Source organism: Egretta garzetta, unplaced genomic scaffold, assembly GCF_000687185.1.
Source record: "Egretta garzetta isolate BGI_Z169 unplaced genomic scaffold, ASM68718v1 scaffold360, whole genome shotgun sequence".
Taxonomy (NCBI): Eukaryota; Metazoa; Chordata; class Aves; order Pelecaniformes; family Ardeidae; genus Egretta; species Egretta garzetta.
The window spans coordinates 1,300,668-1,319,329 of record NW_009258261.1 but is presented as its reverse complement, the minus strand read 5'-3'; the positions used below and the strand labels follow the sequence as shown (position 1 = coordinate 1,319,329).

The following is an 18,662-nucleotide window of genomic DNA, read 5'->3' as shown; positions in this document are numbered from 1 at the left end:
CTGCAATCTATCTGCATGCAGGAATTTAAAGGGAATTGAGTATTTGCTGGAAATATTGACCTCTGCGTACTATAAAAGCAACTATATTCTCACTAAAGCAGATTTCAGGTGCAACTGTCCTTCTCAGTATGAATTTACTGCCACCTTCATCCATATCCCTGGTAATGGGCAACAGGACGAGGGGAAATGATCTGAAGTTGTGCCAGGGCAGGTTTAGGTTAGACATTAGGAAAAAATTTTTCACTGAAAAGGTTATCAAGCATTGGAACAGGCTGCCCAGGGAAGTGGTCGAGTCCCCATCCCTGGAGGTATTTAAAAGACAGGCAGATGAGGTGCTTAGGGACATGGTTTAGTGGTGGGTTAGGTGGCAGGGTTAGGTTAACGGTTGGACTTGATGATTTTAAAGGTCTTTTCCAACCTAAACCATTTTATATGACAGAAACTCTTGCAGGAAAAAGTGACCTTACTCTAGAAAGAGAAGCCAGATGAAAAAAGTGAGAGTAATAGTGTTACAAAAAAAAGGCGCTGCTTTTATTATCCCCTCATTTAATAGCAATAATTTAAAAAAACTTAAAAAAAGAAGCAAACTGAGAATGTCAGGGAAACTGAGACTGATTACGCAGCAAAACCTGGTACTGACTTGCAGGATCCCAACAGTCTGCAGGAGACAGCAATGTTTTCTAATTATAAACACAGGTGTGACTCAAAAAATGTGCAAGTGTCTTGGAGCAAAGTAATGAGTTACGAACTTGTTGCGAACTCTGTACTTCCTCTCTTTGTCGGTCTAACAGAGTTGTCAGGAGAAAAGGGCCTGAGTAGCAAGGTATGATTTCTACGAAGATTAAACAGTAGATATTGTCAGCTTATTTAGATAACAATAGAAAACCTCAGGGCTCTTGAACAAGTCTGAACTTACAAAGATTTAAATGTATAGGCAGATTGTGTTCACTAACATAAAATACATTCTGACTTTGCTTAATGACTGTCTTTCTGTAGTTTAAGCTAAGAGAAGTAGTACATACTTCAATGCAATTTTAAATAATAAGCTTGTAGAGGGGATGGAAACGTAAAGAAATGCGAAGATGCTACATATTCCAGACTAACTAGCAGGGGCCTTGTAAGAAATAAAGATATAGGAGTAGGCTGGTAAGTGGCTTTCTTCGTGGTTCCTCAAGTTGCTGTCTAAAAAATTTAAAAAAAAAAAAAAAAAAGTAGCTCTTGTCTCTATCTCTAAACAAGCTTTAGAAAGAAAAGATTACAGATATAAAAACTCCTATTGGACAATTTCAGATCAAATTTAGGTGTTCCTCATTCAAATAAGCCAGCAAAATTGGATTTTTCTAAGAATTTATAACTCTCTGAGTAGAATAAACCTAGAAAATAAGTGAAAGAGCTAGAAGAAACACTGGATTACAGGGAGCCTTAAAGAATGACAGAAAAAAAAAAAGAGTTAAATTAGCTGAATATTCATTATAGATCTTTTCACACAATTAGCTAAGAATTTATCAGTCCAAAGATCACATCCCTCTCAAAAACAATGGTGACAATACAAACAATTTCCAGCTGCTTATCTGGAGTTTGCTGAAAGGGCTGTGTTTTATCATTTAACAGTTTGATTAGTTTTTGGGCTACTTCCTTTTTACCCTCATCTTTGTGACTCACAGAGCTGGCCCTCGGTGAGCAGAAGTCATTTGAAACACTGATGTGCATTTGTCTATAGGATATTTCTGGGCAAAATTCCAACGTTTCTTCGAAACATGCACTTTCCACATCAGTGTATCACCCAAGATCTGACAGTTTTATTAAAGTGTCTTTTCCTTGCATTTTTTGCTACCTTTGGTACACGGGATGGCCTTTTGAATTTTCAGCAGCTGAGAGCTGGAGCATACTACAAAAGGATTTCAGGCTAACAACCCTTCTGTTGCTTGATCTTTTCTGTCACAGATTGGATCAGTCACTGTCCAATAAATGTAGCTGTTGTTCATGATATTATGTCCTTTTCAGTTTTATTTTTTATTGAACTTTGTAGGAGATGATAATAATTGATGGACTTAGATGTGACGTGAGGGCAAAGCTTATGGGGAGACACAGCAGTGTCTGTGTGTCTTGTTATGGCATCATACTAGTGACGCTATAGCTATAGGACTAACTTTTAAGCTTTTTTTTTTTCTTTTTCATTTCTATGAAAGAAATTAGCCCTCAGATAGTGTTCTCTCAAACTTCTTTGCAATCTCAAAACAAACAACAGGAACGCTGCAGAGCCCTGTTTGGTGAAAGAGATGCTTAGGATAAATTCTCCAAGACATAGGACATTTCCTTAGAAGTCTCAGAAGATGGGTATTCAATGTTTGGATCCTCCTCAGCCTCTGTTATATCTGCTCCTCTCTGTACTTTCCTTTTTTGTTCCTTCCCCTTTAATAAATAATCTTTTCTTTCACATTTTGCTGATGTCATCAGATATCTTTCTTCTTGAAATCCCATTAAATTAACTGGGAATAAGGTGATGTGACTCCTAGAGCCATCTGAGGTTTTATAAATGGATTTGGTTGGTCTGTAAAACAACAGTACAAATAATTGACCTATAGATTAGTTATTTGTACTGCACATAATTACAAATGCTTTAAATATAGGTAAAGTCAAGTTGTGTGTTACTAATTTCATTTTGACCTATATTAACAATATACAGAAATTATTCAGTGTTAAGCAGAAGTGAAGGATGCACAAACCTTGCTTAGCAATAGTATTGTTATACTAGTACCTAGAAGGACTATAAGCCTTCAGGGAACAGCATTTAGTGGAATGAAGCCCAATTCCCTAGAAATTACTGTGGCACAAATAAATACTTTTTATGAGTTATGCACCTTTAAACTTCTTGAGTCCTGTACTTAGTAGTCTCGCAGCAGTGCCACTGTTAGCTTATTGTAAAGTTTGTTCATTAGTACCTTACTTGGGAGATGTATTAGCAAAAGGAGATTTCCCTGGAGGAGGCAGAGCATTAACAGAGGATTTGAAGAAGCAGGTGTGTGTGCTGCTTGCTGCATAATTTAGGGGAAATGGTGAAGAATCTCCAAGGCAATGCAAGCAGAATGAGGACAATATAGAACTGGTTTTGATCTCACAGTAATGTAAGCCAGGAGGAACTACGTGGAAATATATATTTACGTTTAAGAGCATTGGTGAGGTAGGAAATACAGAGTAGGTGTTGAGAGAGGAAAGGGAAAAAGAGTAGGAAAGGATAGAGCTAATTTGTCTGTGAAACTCCTCTTGAAGAAAGTTGGAGAACCTTTTTGTTGAGAGGAGGCCATGTCACCACTTGTGGAGCCAGATACTGACAGTGCCTCCCTCTTTTTAGCAGCTTTGCACCCATCTCTTGACCCAAGACTGGTGTTCCTCACCCTAGGGACAGAGGTGGTCCCTCAGTCCTGCTGTCAGAGGAGGGAAGGAAGGAGAAAAAGAGCATGTAGGAAATGCTCTCAGCCATATGAGGGAGGGCCCTTGAGATGGCAGGCTAGATGCTGAATCATTTGTTCTGCCAGAATGTCTGAAATTGCTCAGCAAGAATTTATTATCTATATTGTGGGAGAGCCCCCGACAAGGTTACAGTCTGAATCTTGTATATGGCTGCAGTGCTTAGCTTGATTAGGTATAAAATTTATATTGAAGAAGTTATATTAAATAAAAAAAGAAAAAAGCTGAGTTAAAAGTAGGAAAAATCGAGGAGAGTAAACATAAAATATGTAATGCATTTCCTAAAAGTCTGACATTTCCATCACATTCTTTTGATGCATACTTAGAAAAGTTTATCACAGTATTCACATCTTTCTAATTAGATGGAACAAGCCAGATGATTAGAGCCATGAAAAAAACATCAAAAGGTTCACACAACTTTTTATATAATTAGAAGGGAATTTTCATAACCCATAAAAGCAGGATTTAATTGTGTAATTTAACATACAATTTAAATATCAAGATCAAACTAGCAGGGCAAGTGACTTAATGGGATAAACGATATTAACATCTAGTGTCAAAGCTTAATTTAAACAACAGAATGTCTTCATTATGCAAAAGAGTCAAGCAAACGAATCGTTCAAAGGGCCTTTTTTTCAACAAGCCCCTTTCCTATTGTTTCTTTGAAAACAATGAAATCAGCTGTGGAGCAGCAACATGCTGAGAGACTAGGAAAGCACGATTGGCTTTGTCCATCTGACCTCACTGTGACATTGTGGTGCAAGATCTTATAAAACAAGAGCCTCCTGCAGAGCTCACACAGAGGACCTTTTAAGAGCTGGTTAATTTTACTTTTGTAGCTAATTAAATGGGAGGGGGCAGAGAGTGCATGAAATGTAAAAACCCTTGGGTTGATGCTGCTGAGCTTTGTTGTTTTAAAAGTACCTGTAGAAGCGTTCATAATTTGTCACTTTTCACAAAACCCTGAGAGACAAACTAAGAGCATTCAGGATCCCCAGGATATGGCCAGCTCTTGTGTCCAGGATTCAGCAGTTGTACTCCTTAAAGGAACGGATTAGAAACATATAAGCTTATTAGAGTGAAAGATGACATTCACCCACATCAGGACAGATGAAGAAGGGGAAAGTTCAAAACCGTATACATTAATGCCTGGAAAGTAAAGAATAGCCTTTAGGCCATGCTAGAGAAAATGTCAATGACTCTAAAGATACTCAATTCCTATTGACGAGTTTCACGATGGCAAAGGGCAAACCAGGTAGAATAGTTCTGTCTTCAGTATGTGTCTAAGACTGCAAATGACACAGATCCATTGTAATGTGTACAAAAGCTGACAACTAGCATCCTGACAATAGCCTCCATCTCCAGAAATGACTCACCATAAACAGGTCTCGAGCACCTATGTCAACAGCTAGCAGAAATGCTTTTTCAAATCTCTGATACCTGCAAGAAAAAGGAAACACGTCACTTGCTGAGGATAATTTAAAAGCTGCATCAAATTTTGTTAATGGGCAGATGACGTCCTTCAATTCTCATCAAGGGTGATGCCAAAGCTTTACTGGGGAAACTTGACATGCTCATAGTCAGATTGCAGAACTATGAGGTAGGATGGTGACTACCATTAACCTTCTTCATCATTTAAAACCTTCAGTGGGTGTTCAGTGTTGAGTTTCAGCAGATCTAATTGAATCTGAAAGGAGCTGAAGGTACTGTCGATCATAACAAATTGGTTCTTTGAAAGATACCAACCACAACATGATAGCCCCAATAACATTGGTAGGAATCTCAAAATCCCCTACAGAAAAAACTAATCCCAAATCTCACAAGACTTCAGAAGTCCTTGTAGAACTTTGCATTGGGTTTTGTCCTCACAGACCCCTCAATACAGGTCTCTGAAGATGATAATTCAGTCGAGTCATGCTAAACAGTCATGAATCCCCAGGGACTGAAAAAGGTAGGGGGTGACACTGCTTTGCCTTCTAACTCCCTCAGCCCAGTATTAGCACAGAATCCTCAGAGTTTTCTGAAGATCCTGTGGTGAAGAAGATTGTGTCAATGAGGTAAAACAAGGGGAAAAAGAGCAAAATCCGCAAGCAAGAGTTACCTCTAAATGTGCTTTAGAAGGCACCACCCGAATATCACCTAGAGATGCAGTAGAGTAGGAAGGGAGCAGCGTGGATGTGGAACTTCACCTTTACCGTTAACCCAGGAGGGCTGTATCACGGCATATCACGCCAATTACTTTGGTGGGTTGAGGGCTTGATGAAGAACAGCTCCTTCCATTTGTAATGACATAGACTACCACCTACTTCCTACCCAGAGACCATACAGCATCTCCTGATAATTACAGCAAATACCTACATGGGATGGAGATACTCTGGAATGCTGTATATATCCTCTTGTTTGCAATCCGCGGGAATTCCACAGAAGTGGGGGGAAACAAGCCGTACATCAGAAGCTTTCTGAGAATGTGTACAACATTGCCCTGGCAAACGCTAATGACAAGGGGAAATTCTGCATTGGGCTAATGCTTACCCTCTATTAGATGTGACACGATGTAACCACTATGGGACAACCACTCTGTACTGTGAGAAAGTGATTCTATTTGTACACATTTGCTTCCACTGCATGTTTTAAACTATTTAAAAATACCTACAGAATTAGATTTGGTGATTATTTTCACATATGCAAAACAACAGAATACCCTGATTTTATTTCAGTTGTGAAGCAAAACATTGATTCCACCTAGAACGATTTCTGTATTTTTCCCATTACTGGTAAAGTTTCCCCCTTTTCACCTGTTAACAATTTTAGCAATAGATAGTTGTAGGTGCTTGAAGTATGGGAAGGAGATGACTTCTTTGCCCCCATGGGGAAAAAGCAGCACTGTGATTTCTTAGTGTTAGAAAGGTGTAGTTTGTGCTTGCCCAGTGAATATCATCAGACAGCATCATATGGATGCCAATATTTATACAGTTCTGTACCTTGAGGGTATCTTAGGAAACAGTGGGCAATGCCACAGCTCTTCAGGCCAGTGTGAGCACAGGGGAAACATGGGAATCCTTCCCCTTGGTGGGTGAAGGAGTTCCATATGATGCACCATATTGGGATTCCCATTTCTGGCCAAAGCCTAAGCAGTTTTCTGCCTCCCTCTTGCTACACTCTTATTGCTCTCTTCTCTTGGAATGATTCAGCAGATTGCAAGATAGAGCCAGCGAGGAACTTTTCCCCAAGGAATAGGATTCGTGACAAGAAGGCATAATACATTAGCTTAAAGGGAGTGCACTCTTCAGGTGAGGTTCCTAAGAGCTGGAGCGGGGAGCCCTTTCCTCCCTAAAGCTAATCTCCCTGCTGTGTCTTCCAAGCACTAATTTGCAGCCCTCCTCACAGAACCTGTTTAAGGGAGGGGAAGAGATGAATTAAGGTTAACCTCTTGATCACTGGGGAACAGGCAGCGCACCACTGTTTTATCATGCACATCTATGTATCTGAAGCTTTTCAACATGCTTTCTATGAAGGATTTTCCATTAAAATACATTGTGTTGTAATACTGCTTCTGAAGTTATGCTTTAATTAAGACAAATAAGTACATGTTAAAATATGTGTATCTTGAATAGCTATCATGTATATCGTTTTCCAGCAAATTTTTCTTTTCAGTTATGGATTAAATATACATTCTTAGTACTTAAAGGGGAAATTGGAAACTGAATAGAAACTGGCTATATGACTGGCTAAAAAGAATGTCTGCATCATTATTTTGTTTTTCCAAAGTTATAACTATACAGACTATTTGAATGAGATTTGCTTTAGCCAAGACAAAAATACCTGCAACCAAAAAATGTAAAATAACTTCTTCATTTGATTGACCTGCAGAACAGAATCATGGCCTTAAAGCTGTCATTTATTTGCTGTTTCACAAAGAGTTGAATTTTTTTCCTTTAATCAACATACAAACTTCAGTCTTATTATGGCCCCTATTCATAAAACTGTGAAGTTAGCTCATTATTTTCAGATCTGTACTGAGGGGAAAAAAAGACTATCCAAGAAATGCTCTTCACAAAACAAAGGATCTGGAAATAACAATCGCAGGTACTTCATAAATTATTATAAATGGAGTTGCTTTAAAATAACTTGGAGGTTTCAAACAAGAGTGACAAGTTTGCATTACTTAGGCAAACAGTATTAAATCAGTCAAGAATGTCCAGGTTTCTTTAAACTAGCTTTACTAGAACATACTCATTATTTTGAGTCTCTTTGGCATGGAAGTCGTGTTGGTTTTGTTCTATAGGAACAATTAGAGAGAGTCCTGTGTAGCACAAGACCGACCTCTAGCTAATAATACTATTATTATATGCTATTTTATAAGCATATTTTGTCATGGGAAGACCTCTTGCCATTGCTAGCACACTTCACTTACAGTTTATCAGCGTCTCAAACAGACAAACAAAAACCCCCCATGCGAAACACCCCCCCTGTTGTTCTTGTGCTACAATTACAAGGTAGCTTTCTAAAATGGCATCTACAGGGTACTGGTCCTGAAGTGAGTGTCTTCCCGTCCCTCCCTCCACCTCGTTACTTATTGCTTGCTTCACAATAAGTCCAGCAATCAAGACTTATATGTCTCTTGAAAAAGAGAGATAAGGAAATCTGCCTGTAAACCATGAAGTTCAGCCACTTGTTTGGTCAAAGTGACAGCCAACAGAAATATGACCTTCAAGATTAAAACTCTCAAACTGTGATTAACTATATAGGACAGATAGGAAAACATTTCCCTGCAAGCTGTTTAGCACATACACTATTAAGTTCAAATTCTCATATAATAAAATAATACTCTTATTATATGCACTCACGCAACCTTTCTACGTATCTTACAAAAATTTAAAACAATGGCTACTAGTACGTCTGACAAGGAAATGAAGGGGAAATGTGAGTGATATGACAAGGGTCATGTGGGTCAAAAATGGTCGAGGCAGAGAAGAATCCAGACCGGCCTTCCATGGTGGAGTGGCAGACCTACTGCCTGCTTCTATTCTGGGAATGTGACTTAACTGAAAAGATGCCAGGAAAGCATTTTATTTTTAAATAAAAAATATAGAAGAAATTAAAAAAAAAATTTATCCACTTCAGAGAGGCTATTGTTGGTTTTCACCAGCATAAATAAAAAATTAATCAAATGCTCAGGGTTTCCTCCTGCTGGATGTTCAGAAATAAGGTGATTTTAAATACTGTAGATCAAAACCTTGTGCATGGATTGGGGCCCAGGGAGAAGGGAATAGAAGTCTCTTCGGTTTTTATGAGAGGTTCTACAAATATATCAAAAGGCAGAATTTTGTCATCTGTATTCCACAACACCTAAATTGAATGTGGTCACTTAAAGATAGAGATACATTTTTAGGCTGAAAATGATCAACTTTAAAATATTTGTAATATTTATCCATAATATTAAAACATCTCACAAAAACTCCAGGAACCAGAAAAAAAAAATCACGTGGAGGGAGGAGGAAGGGAAGAGAGAGAGAGTTCATGCAAGCAAGAGAGAAATGTAGTGCAGAAAAGATGGAAACATTTCTTTAGGGACTAGTTACAACCCACAAGCCTTCTTAGACATGCCCATCGACCATGTAAGCATATTCCTTGTGCCGGGCTGATAAAGGAGGGCTGCAGCAGTTTTTTCCTTGTCTTCAATAAGGGTACACAACATTTAGAAAATAATCTGTAGGGGAAGAGCTGTGGCACAAATAATATTTATAAGGCAATCCTTTTTAATGGAAGAAATTTCAGAGTCCTCCTCATCTCACAGTCCAATCAAGGGTGATATGCATTCAAAAAGTGAATATTAAATATGCACTGAGCAAACAGAACAGGAAAAAAATGAATATTGAAATAATTTACATGTAATCAAACTACACTGAAATTAAGTTTTAATTGTTCAGTATTCTGTGATGCATATGCAGATTTTAAAGTATTCAGAATATCAATCAAGTGTTTACTTACATCAAGCAATTGTATTTAAGCATACAAAACAGATGATGAAAATATGTTCAATCAGCTTCAGCTCCCAACATTTACTGCAGGGTTTACATGATCACTTTTAATTCAGTTATTTCATTTAATATTTCAATTTAATAGCTCATTCTTTCATTCAATTTCTAGGCATCTTGCCCATTTCTTAAACACAATAATAATAATTATTCATAAAAGAAGCTGTTTCCCATAAGTTCTCATATCAGCAATTTTTGGAACAGAAATGGTTTTCATGCTTTTTTTCCTCAAAAAATGTTGTTGTTATCTGAAATATTTTCCTTTTAAATTAGACAATATTAAAATAAAGAATGACATCTGTAAAATGAATCTGCACCCCATTTCAATGGAATTCTGAGCCAGAATAATTAGAGATTATCAGGTTAAAGAATGTAAAAAGTGTGTGGCTGGGTTGCTAAGTGGTTGATTTAAATGGAGACAGATTGGTTTTCAACCAACTGTTGAAGGTAACACCACTGATTTAGACATGTAGCTGTATTTCAGAATACAGCTTCAGAGCCCATTTAAAAAACCTCGGTCCAGGGCTTAAGGTCTTACATATTTCACACGAAAAATACCGATGTGTGATGAAGTCAGGTATAGACGGTGTAACTTCAGTGCATCCTTAAAATGACAACCCTGAAATTCTATTGACCTCCAGGGAAATATTTTAAAGTAAAATTTCAGTACATTCAGAAGACTTAGATTGCTATGTAACCTTTCATACATAAAATATAGTGTTAGTCAAAGAATTATCTCCTGCATTTTATAGAGAATGCTGAAATACAGGCACTTAGCGTTCCTGGAGAGGAATAAATGCATCGAGATCTTACATTTCATTAAAAAACCCAAAACACATTAAACAAAAGTCAACCAAAACCTGATACCATTTTACTCTAATAAGTTCAGTAGGACACCCCATTTTAAATAAGATAGTTGCAGAGAAAATCAGACCACTGAATGCAGCCTGAAGACCAGGAACTCTCCAAAGAACCTGTCTTTCCCTCTCTCCCCAAACTGTAAGTTTGTGCTTCAGAATCTCATGATTTGGGGGACTCAGTCTCAAAAATTTTGAATTTACTTCACCATCTCTTACTCTTTTGGATACTGAACTGTCTGGAAAATAGACTGTCCCTGATGATAATGATCTGAGTACTGTTGATTAGTTTCCTGTGCTTCCTCCTGCACAGGCCTCAGCACAGCAACTCCACCTGTTCCCTATGTGCCCTGCCAAAATATACCGCCCTTCTCCCAGCAGGGTATACTCAGCTCCCTCCCAACAATGGTTTGGGCAATGTAGACCACGTTTGGTGTTAAACAGTGCATGTCTTGATTGGAAGAACGTATATCTGCTGAATTTTCACTGTAGCTTTTTGGGATGGAGGTAATCTCCTGAATCCTATTTAACCCTAACTGGTTGGCTATTTTCACAAAACTGGCAGGCGTTTGCTTATTTCTGAGACTTCTACCCTCTGTAAAGTTGGTTGAGATTTATCAATGATTCTCTAAGTTAGTAGACAACTGACGGAAGAATCAATGGATGCATTGGTAAGCTATGACCTCTGAGATGCTAGTGGCATTGTTTTGCCAACCTCATGCTATTATGCTACTTGTTTTTTAGATAATGAGCTCTTTTGAACAGGACACACAAACCTCTGAGGGGGTGTCCACAACCTTGTTGCCCTCTAAGATACTCTTGTACTGACGAAGAGAAAGTGCTGCAGAGCACACCAAAGGCTAATGAAGAAACAGCCACTGGGTCTATATGTATGTGGGTCAAGGGTATAATCTTCTAAATTGTATTGTAGAAGAGGAAAGCTCTAAAGGTTGTCCAGGTATAATCTATATATCCCTTCAGGCCCAAATTTAGCAAAGGGTTTATGACCTATAATTTTCTATGGGCCCTAAATATGGGCACGTTAAGTGAAGTGCTGGATTTGGGGCTTGAGTGACTTGTTTAAAAAGAAATCCCTTATGGAACCTTTCAAAGGTCATACACAAATAGATTTCAAGTAAAAGTTAGTGAATAACCATGAGAAAACTTGAAATGTGCACAAATGTCTCAAGCCACCCAAAATCTCTGTTATTTGAACTATACTGTCAAATAATGTATCTCTGAACTAAAGGAAGTCCACCTATAACTTTATAGATTGTTGGGCATAGAACCGAATGCCCTTCACATCAAAGGGTACCCTCTGGTATGAAGCAAGAAACCAAACGAACAAACCAAATTAAAAAAATAGGAGGAAAGAGAAAGCTAATAAGGGTAGCCAGACAGTATGACTCCCTGGCCAGAGAAAGCCCTTGAGGACTGTAACTGGCTGTGAATCTTGAAGACGTTCCCAACTGGGGAAAAAAAAAAAAATCCTACCATGCGATAGGAGGGCTACAAAAATGATCCGAGGGCTGGAGCACCTCTCCTATGAGGACAGGCTGAGAGAGTTGGGCTTGTTCAGTCTGGAGAAAAGGAGGCTACGGGGAGACCTGATTGCGGCCTTCCAGTACCTAAAGGGGGCCTATAGGAAAGATGGGGAACGTCTTTTTCATAGGGCCAGCTGTGTTAGGACAAGGGGAAATGGTTTTAAACTAGAACAGGGTAGGTTCAGGCTAGAGGTAAGGAAGAAATTTTTTACAATGAGGGTGGTAAAACACTGGAACAGGTTGCCCAGAGAGGTAGTGGAGGCCCCATCCCTGGAAACATTCAAGGCCAGGTTGGATGGGGCTCTGAGCAATCTGATCTAGTTAGCAGTGTCCCTGCTCACTGCAGGGGGGTTGGACTAGATGACCACTAGTGGTCCCTTCCAACCCTAAACATTCTATGATTCTATGATTCTATGATTCCTATCTTTTAGGATGATACGCTGCTCTAGGAAACCTAAATGTGTTCTTGTGTGAAATAGTTCAGATGACTCTATGTTAACTATACATGCTTCATCTCAGAACAACTTTCTGTGTTCAAAGAAAAGCTGTCTAGGTGGTTTTTGAGTCAGATTTTCAAGTGAACCAAGTTAATTTTTGAATGAAGTAGTTTAGTAAGAAGGCATCATGTAAATGTTTAAAATACATATTTAGTAAGAAATAGTCTAGATGTATCAAATATTCTAGAAAAAGTAGTAGGTTTAGCTATGAAAAAAAAAGCTACATCATTTATTTGTTGACTTTTGCTCAATTAACTTTACAATAGCACTAGTTTAAAACTATAGGGCTGTCTTATGTCTAAACCAAAGAAATATTAGTTAACAGATCCTGATTCTATGAACACTTCCCATGTGTTGGTCAGTTGGGGTTGGCTACTGAAGAGGATGACCGTTGGGAGCAACAGCAACATTTTCCCTCTGTGTAATTCTTTCATGTCTGTCAAGTGCTCTGAGATTTTCGGTAGTAGGTGCTATAAAAGTCTGGGGAACAGAAATTTATTGCTATTATAAATTATTACTATATGAATTGATGATAGTTTCTTTTTGAACTAGATTCTGTCTTTTCTTATAATGTGTACTTCCTTTGAATTTCCCACACTCTGTATTTCCTTTTTCATACTCATTTTCCTTGAAGAGAATAGATTTTGTTGCCACAGCAATTTCCCTACCTTGCAATTTTACTTCAGGTTCCTCTAAGCTGCAACTAACAGCTGCCCAGCCACACAGCCTCCCCCCACCCCCAAACCTCTCCCTTCCCCCAACCTCTTACTACTTAGTAACTTCTCAACAGTCTATCTTTATCTTCAAATACAGGCACACTCCAACATACTCTTCCAAAGTACTCTGGGCTAAAAACAGATGTTAATTAAAAATGCTGATAAGAGCCAGTGACACCTGTTGTTTCACATTTATTTTACTCAACCCTGTCTGTTAAATCCTAGCCTTTATTGCATTAATTCGCTTCTGCTTTTCTTCTTTTCCAGCTTTATCCCTCTCACTCTGGTGATCATGTAAACTTAACAGTATGTCTCGAAAGCTGGATTTTATTGAGCAAACATATCAGCATGTCTACACACTATAGACAGCTCTATAACAGAGGCCCAGTATCATCACTATGGTTAAGGATGAGTTGCTGCCTCTATAATAAATCCCTATTGTATATGTGCGATATCTCTGCAATTTCAAACTGCAGCAGATGGAAATTTGTATTAAAGTTAAGATGAACAGGCCCTTTTCCTCCATGACTCTCCATGAGGTTCAGGGCCAATTCTCCCTCATGCCTGACATTGGATAAGATGTGGTTTTTTAGTGCTAAGACTTTTCAGAGAAAATATATTAGCTTTATATTTTCTAAAGCTGGCTGCCTAAAGATAAATATCTAATTACAAAGTCATGTTGCAGGGCCAAATTTTCAATCACTTGTTGAGTTACAGATCCATTACTGTATATTTACTTTTTCTATCTAGGTTTGTCAATAGCCAATATTATTTCTTTATAATAAAATAATGCAGTGGTAATGCTCACAAAATTCCCACACATAAGAACTCCATTACAGCAAATATAGCCACAGGAGAGCCAGACAAGAAATTCTGTGGTAACTTTGGTCATACTAATTTTGGCACATTTTTGAGGGAGCAAATGGAAAACTAATGAATATTTTATGCTTTTTCTGCACAGCATCATGTACAAGGACATAAACCATAAGAATGACTATTTGCCCCAACTGAAGGTACATCTAACCTAATACTTTGCCAACAGCTAGGCGTCTAGGAAAGAATGTAAGAACAGGGCAAGCATATGGTGATACTTCCCTAAGTAGTCTCCTTGTCTCCAACAGTTTGTGGTTCAGGGATTTGCTGAGCCAGAAGCAGTTTGTATGTTGGTATTCCTCAGTGAAGTTCTCTTCCCTGAACCTTGCCTTTCAACTCATACACAATTTTACCTTCCACAACATCCTGTGGTAAGGAGCTTCATATTTTAATTCTATGTTACATGAAGAATCACTGTATTTTGAAACTGCTATGTGTTAGCTTCACTTGACGACCCCTAGTTTTTTTATTAGAAGCAGTAAGCAGTCATTTACTGTGCTCTTTCTCCCTAACACTCAACAATTGAATAGATCTCTCTCAGTTGCTTCCTCTACAGGTTGAGGAGTTCTAGTCTATTTAGTCATTCCTTTCACTAAAGCTGTTTCATACCTTTAATCTTCCTGTCTGCCCTTCCTAAAGCTTTTTGAGTTCTACTATATCCTTTTACAGATTATGGGACTCCAAAACTACACACAAAATTCAGGTGAACTGAAGTTCACTGTTTTGTTGTCTATTCCTTTTCTAAGAATCCTGGCATCCAATTTGCTTTTTGAACTTCTGCTGAGTACTGAACTGACTATTTTATAGCTGTGGAGTTATAAGACCAAATTCTTCTTACAGAATAATGGTGAGCTTAGACTCCATAATTTTATACATGAAGTTAGGAGTCACTCCCCACCATGTGCTTCGCTTTGTATTTATTTACATCTAACTTCATCTTCAATTTTGACACTATGTCACTGAGTCCTGTGAAGCCCTTTTGCTGTTCTTCACAGCAGGCCCTATCTTTACTAGTCTTAATAATTTAGTATCATTAGCAAATGCTGGCACATCACAATTTGCTCCTTTGACAGGCTACTTCTAAGTATAGATCTGCTATAACTTCCATTGGTGACCTCCACTGACAACTGACCATTTACTCTCACTCAATTTCTTACCTTTTAATGAATTACTTATCTATGAAAGGGGAGCTTCCCTCTTATCCTGTGGCAGCTTAATTTCTTCAACACATTTTGGTGGGAAACCTTCCAAAAAGGTCTTCAATGGTCAAACTTGCATCAACAGCAGCTGGATATGCATTACTGACATGATTGCTGATATCAAAGAATTTGGAGTTTTGAGACATGACGTGCCTTTACAGTCATCCTGTTGATTCTCCCCCAACACATTTGTCTGTATGTTCACAATTTTTTTTAATATAGTTTCTAATTTTACTGCTATGGAGGTTGGAGTTACAAAGCTATTGTTCTTCAAGGTCTCTCTAGACTGTGTTTTGAAAACTGATATCATATTTTCCATGTTCCCGTCCCCAGGTGCTAAGGTCATTCTGAATAAGAGATTACATACCACAGTGTGTATTTCAGCTATTTTATGCTTTATATTTAGAAATTCTGGATTAATTTTATCTAGTGCTGATCATACACTACTATTTATCTATAGTATAACCTCTCTTACTGATGCTTCAACAGTTACCAGTGTAAACTAAGAAACATCCCCATCCTCTCCGACCCTGGCCAACTGGTCAAAAGAGGATTTTTAAAGAGACCTGCATGCCTATTTGCTTTGTGTGTCTTTCTGTAAACCTTTCTTCGTATATTTTTGCTAGTCTTCGTGCCTCTCTCCTTCTATTACAGCAACTGTATCTGAGCACCTGAGATCTTTCTGTTAACTGGTCAGTAATAATGTGATGCAGGAGCTAGACATTTACAGTGCAAATCACTCCCTTTATCTTCAAACAGCTCACCTTTACATGGCTAATTTAAGCTAATCAGGTAGGTTCCCTTTATAGTTAATTGATAGGGATAGGCACTGATGTTTGATTCTTCACGCTTATCTTAGACATCTCCCTTCGATAGGATTACTCATCCTTTGGGTGCCCATGTCTTTATACTAACTACAGAGGAAGCCCAGATGAGTGTGTAGGACATCTAAATTCTACATTATTAAGTCAGGAGAGGTGAGATGGACCCCCAAGACACTACACCAAATTATTGGACAATTGACTATGTTGACTTTTGTTCTAAATTTTACTTATGGTAATCTTCCTTTAGCAGGCTCTTCAGTTCTTAAGAACCATAAAAGGGAGCTCTGCATTTGAAGATAGGAAAGCTAGGACTGCTGACTGTTCAATTAGCTCTTCCTGGAGGGTATTGGATGGAAGTGGGAGAAAAGTCAGAAAAACAAAGCTCTTTAGGGAGGAAAACAATTTTTTTTTGCACACAACAAATGGATTACAGATTGCCAAGCCATGTTCTGTTCTGATCTGACGAGCTGAGCTCAAGACAGAATATTGTCAGATGGTCCATATACAAAAAAAGTGAAGTGTAATGGTGGGGCCTAGGAAGACTCTGAAGATGAATGGAGAAAAAGTATCTTGATAAAGAGATGAGACATGAACCAATCTGGAAAGACTGCAACGAAAAAAGAAAACAGCTCAAATTCAGGTTCTTGCTCAGGATCTCAAGAAGAGATTTTTGAGTGTCACTCCAGAAGGAGATACCATTAGTGACTAGGTAGAATTGATGGGAATGGAGTAACTGCTGACCTGCAAAGGAAAGCTGAGGCTGACTTACTGCAGCTGCTCAAGGGGGGAGATGTGTTGTTAAGAATTTATTCTTGAATTTTTGTCCACGAATATGGTATATTTGCATTGTTACTGCACTCGATGTATGCCCAAAGCCCCTCAGATTTCAGGGGAATTGCACAGCTGGTACAGCAGGAAAAAGCCACCTTATGAGGGCAGATTATCAGTTACACAACACAACACAGAAAAACAATGGTCTCTACGTGGGCTCAGCTTCTAAAAGTAGCAATATCAAAGTCAGATTAGCCAGCATGTGGGAATAGCCTTGGCACAAAGAACATTAGTCCAGCATAGCTATTCTGTGTTCCTTTTTTCTAGTGCAGTCCCACGGGTAGGGATGTAGCAGAGAACTGGCACTCTGGGCCACCAAACAGCCATCTGTTGGTGGCTGTGGGAAGTGGCTCCACATTAGAGTAATCTTGCCCAAATGTCTGACGGAGATTTCTTGTGGTTTATCTTCATGGGATTTTATTCTCAAGCCATTATGTCATGTCATTTGTTCCCCCCGCCCCGATATGTTACTCAATATTTCTTACATTGTAATCACCACTAGAGAATTAAAACCTGGAGCCATTCCTCTGGCATCAAAGCATCTGACTGCAATTGAAAACTGTTGTGGAGCTGGTTTAAGAAAAAAAATCATTAGCAACATAGGACTGAAGCAAAGACATTGTAAACTTTTCCTGAGATATTTAACCGCTTTAACTGCAAAAATAATCTAGTTCCGTTAAATAGGTGCCTTTATTTCTTGTTTCTAAAACAGGTCAAGAAGCATGACCAGGGGAATCTTTTAATGTGCAGTTCCATCACAGCAATTGAAATTCTCATTTATCAGTGCCGTGATAATATGAAAACCTTTGGTTTTGATCGTTTTCACAAGATGACAAAAAACGACTCTTCAAAGTCCTCTCCAGAAGGTGCTGCTTTAGTCAGAATGCTGCTACTGAACTTACTCCCATAGAGATGAATTCTGTTCATGTGGCCACCATAGAGAACCTGACTGACATCAGTGGTCATTTTATCTGAAGGCAAAATTTAATGCCTAATAGGTTACCTTATGAATATAAAAGACATTCTTAGTCCTGTCCATGTCATCATTAATGTTTATACATATTTTGTGACACACTATGTACCAATGTAATTATAGATTCTACTTTTAGGGTGCTCTTAAAAAGAATCATAAAAGCTCTTTGCTCACTCTGTCCCTCAGTTCCATGCAGTTGGCAGCAGATGGGAGTAGGGACTATTCCTATGGAGTGGAGGCATTTTTTCACCTTTGATTTAGGGTCCTATTTAGGATGGAATACTCATGGTGAATATCTACTTTGCAGATTGCAGTGTAGTGATATGGGAACCTGCTTACCAAGGGGTAGTTAGTACTGCATAAGTGATGTACCTGCAGGGCAAAAGAGCTTCATTTTAGCTTTTCAAAGGCTGTCTTGGACTGAAGTGATAACTGACTGTGTCAAGGCATCGTGTCAGGTAGTACAGCAGTACACTTCAGAGCTCTTGAATAGTGAAGTGATTCATAAAAACCAGTGCTGGCTGGAAGCAGATCTCCCCTGATGCTAATGACCACCTACTTTCTCATCTCCTTTATGAGTGTTTATTTACAAAGCAGCTCTATCAAGTTCTGTGTGTAGTCATACCGCTTTATCAATGTTCTGTCCAACATGTAGCTAAATTCTTCTTTGTATTCAACCAGTAGCATCTTACATTGAACACTGGGAAGAGTACACAACACTTCTGAGAAGATTTGGACAGGAGTAAAATCAGTAACAGCAAAAACATGGTGGAGGTTTTCATTTTTGGATTCAGACAAAGGAGAATCTTCCATGAATCCATCCAAAATTCTACCAGTGAATG

At 38.5% G+C, this 18,662-nt stretch overlaps 1 protein-coding gene across 1 annotated transcript in view; it reads right to left on the bottom strand.

The window, feature by feature from the left end:
- LOC104129380 (WD repeat containing planar cell polarity effector) overlaps nt 1-18,662 on the bottom strand; it is a 107,223-nt gene that overhangs the window by 43,132 nt on the left and 45,429 nt on the right. Inside the window, 1 exon segment of the mRNA XM_035895310.1 lies at nt 4,845-4,908. Coding sequence (XP_035751203.1) covers nt 4,845-4,908 — 64 coding nt within the window.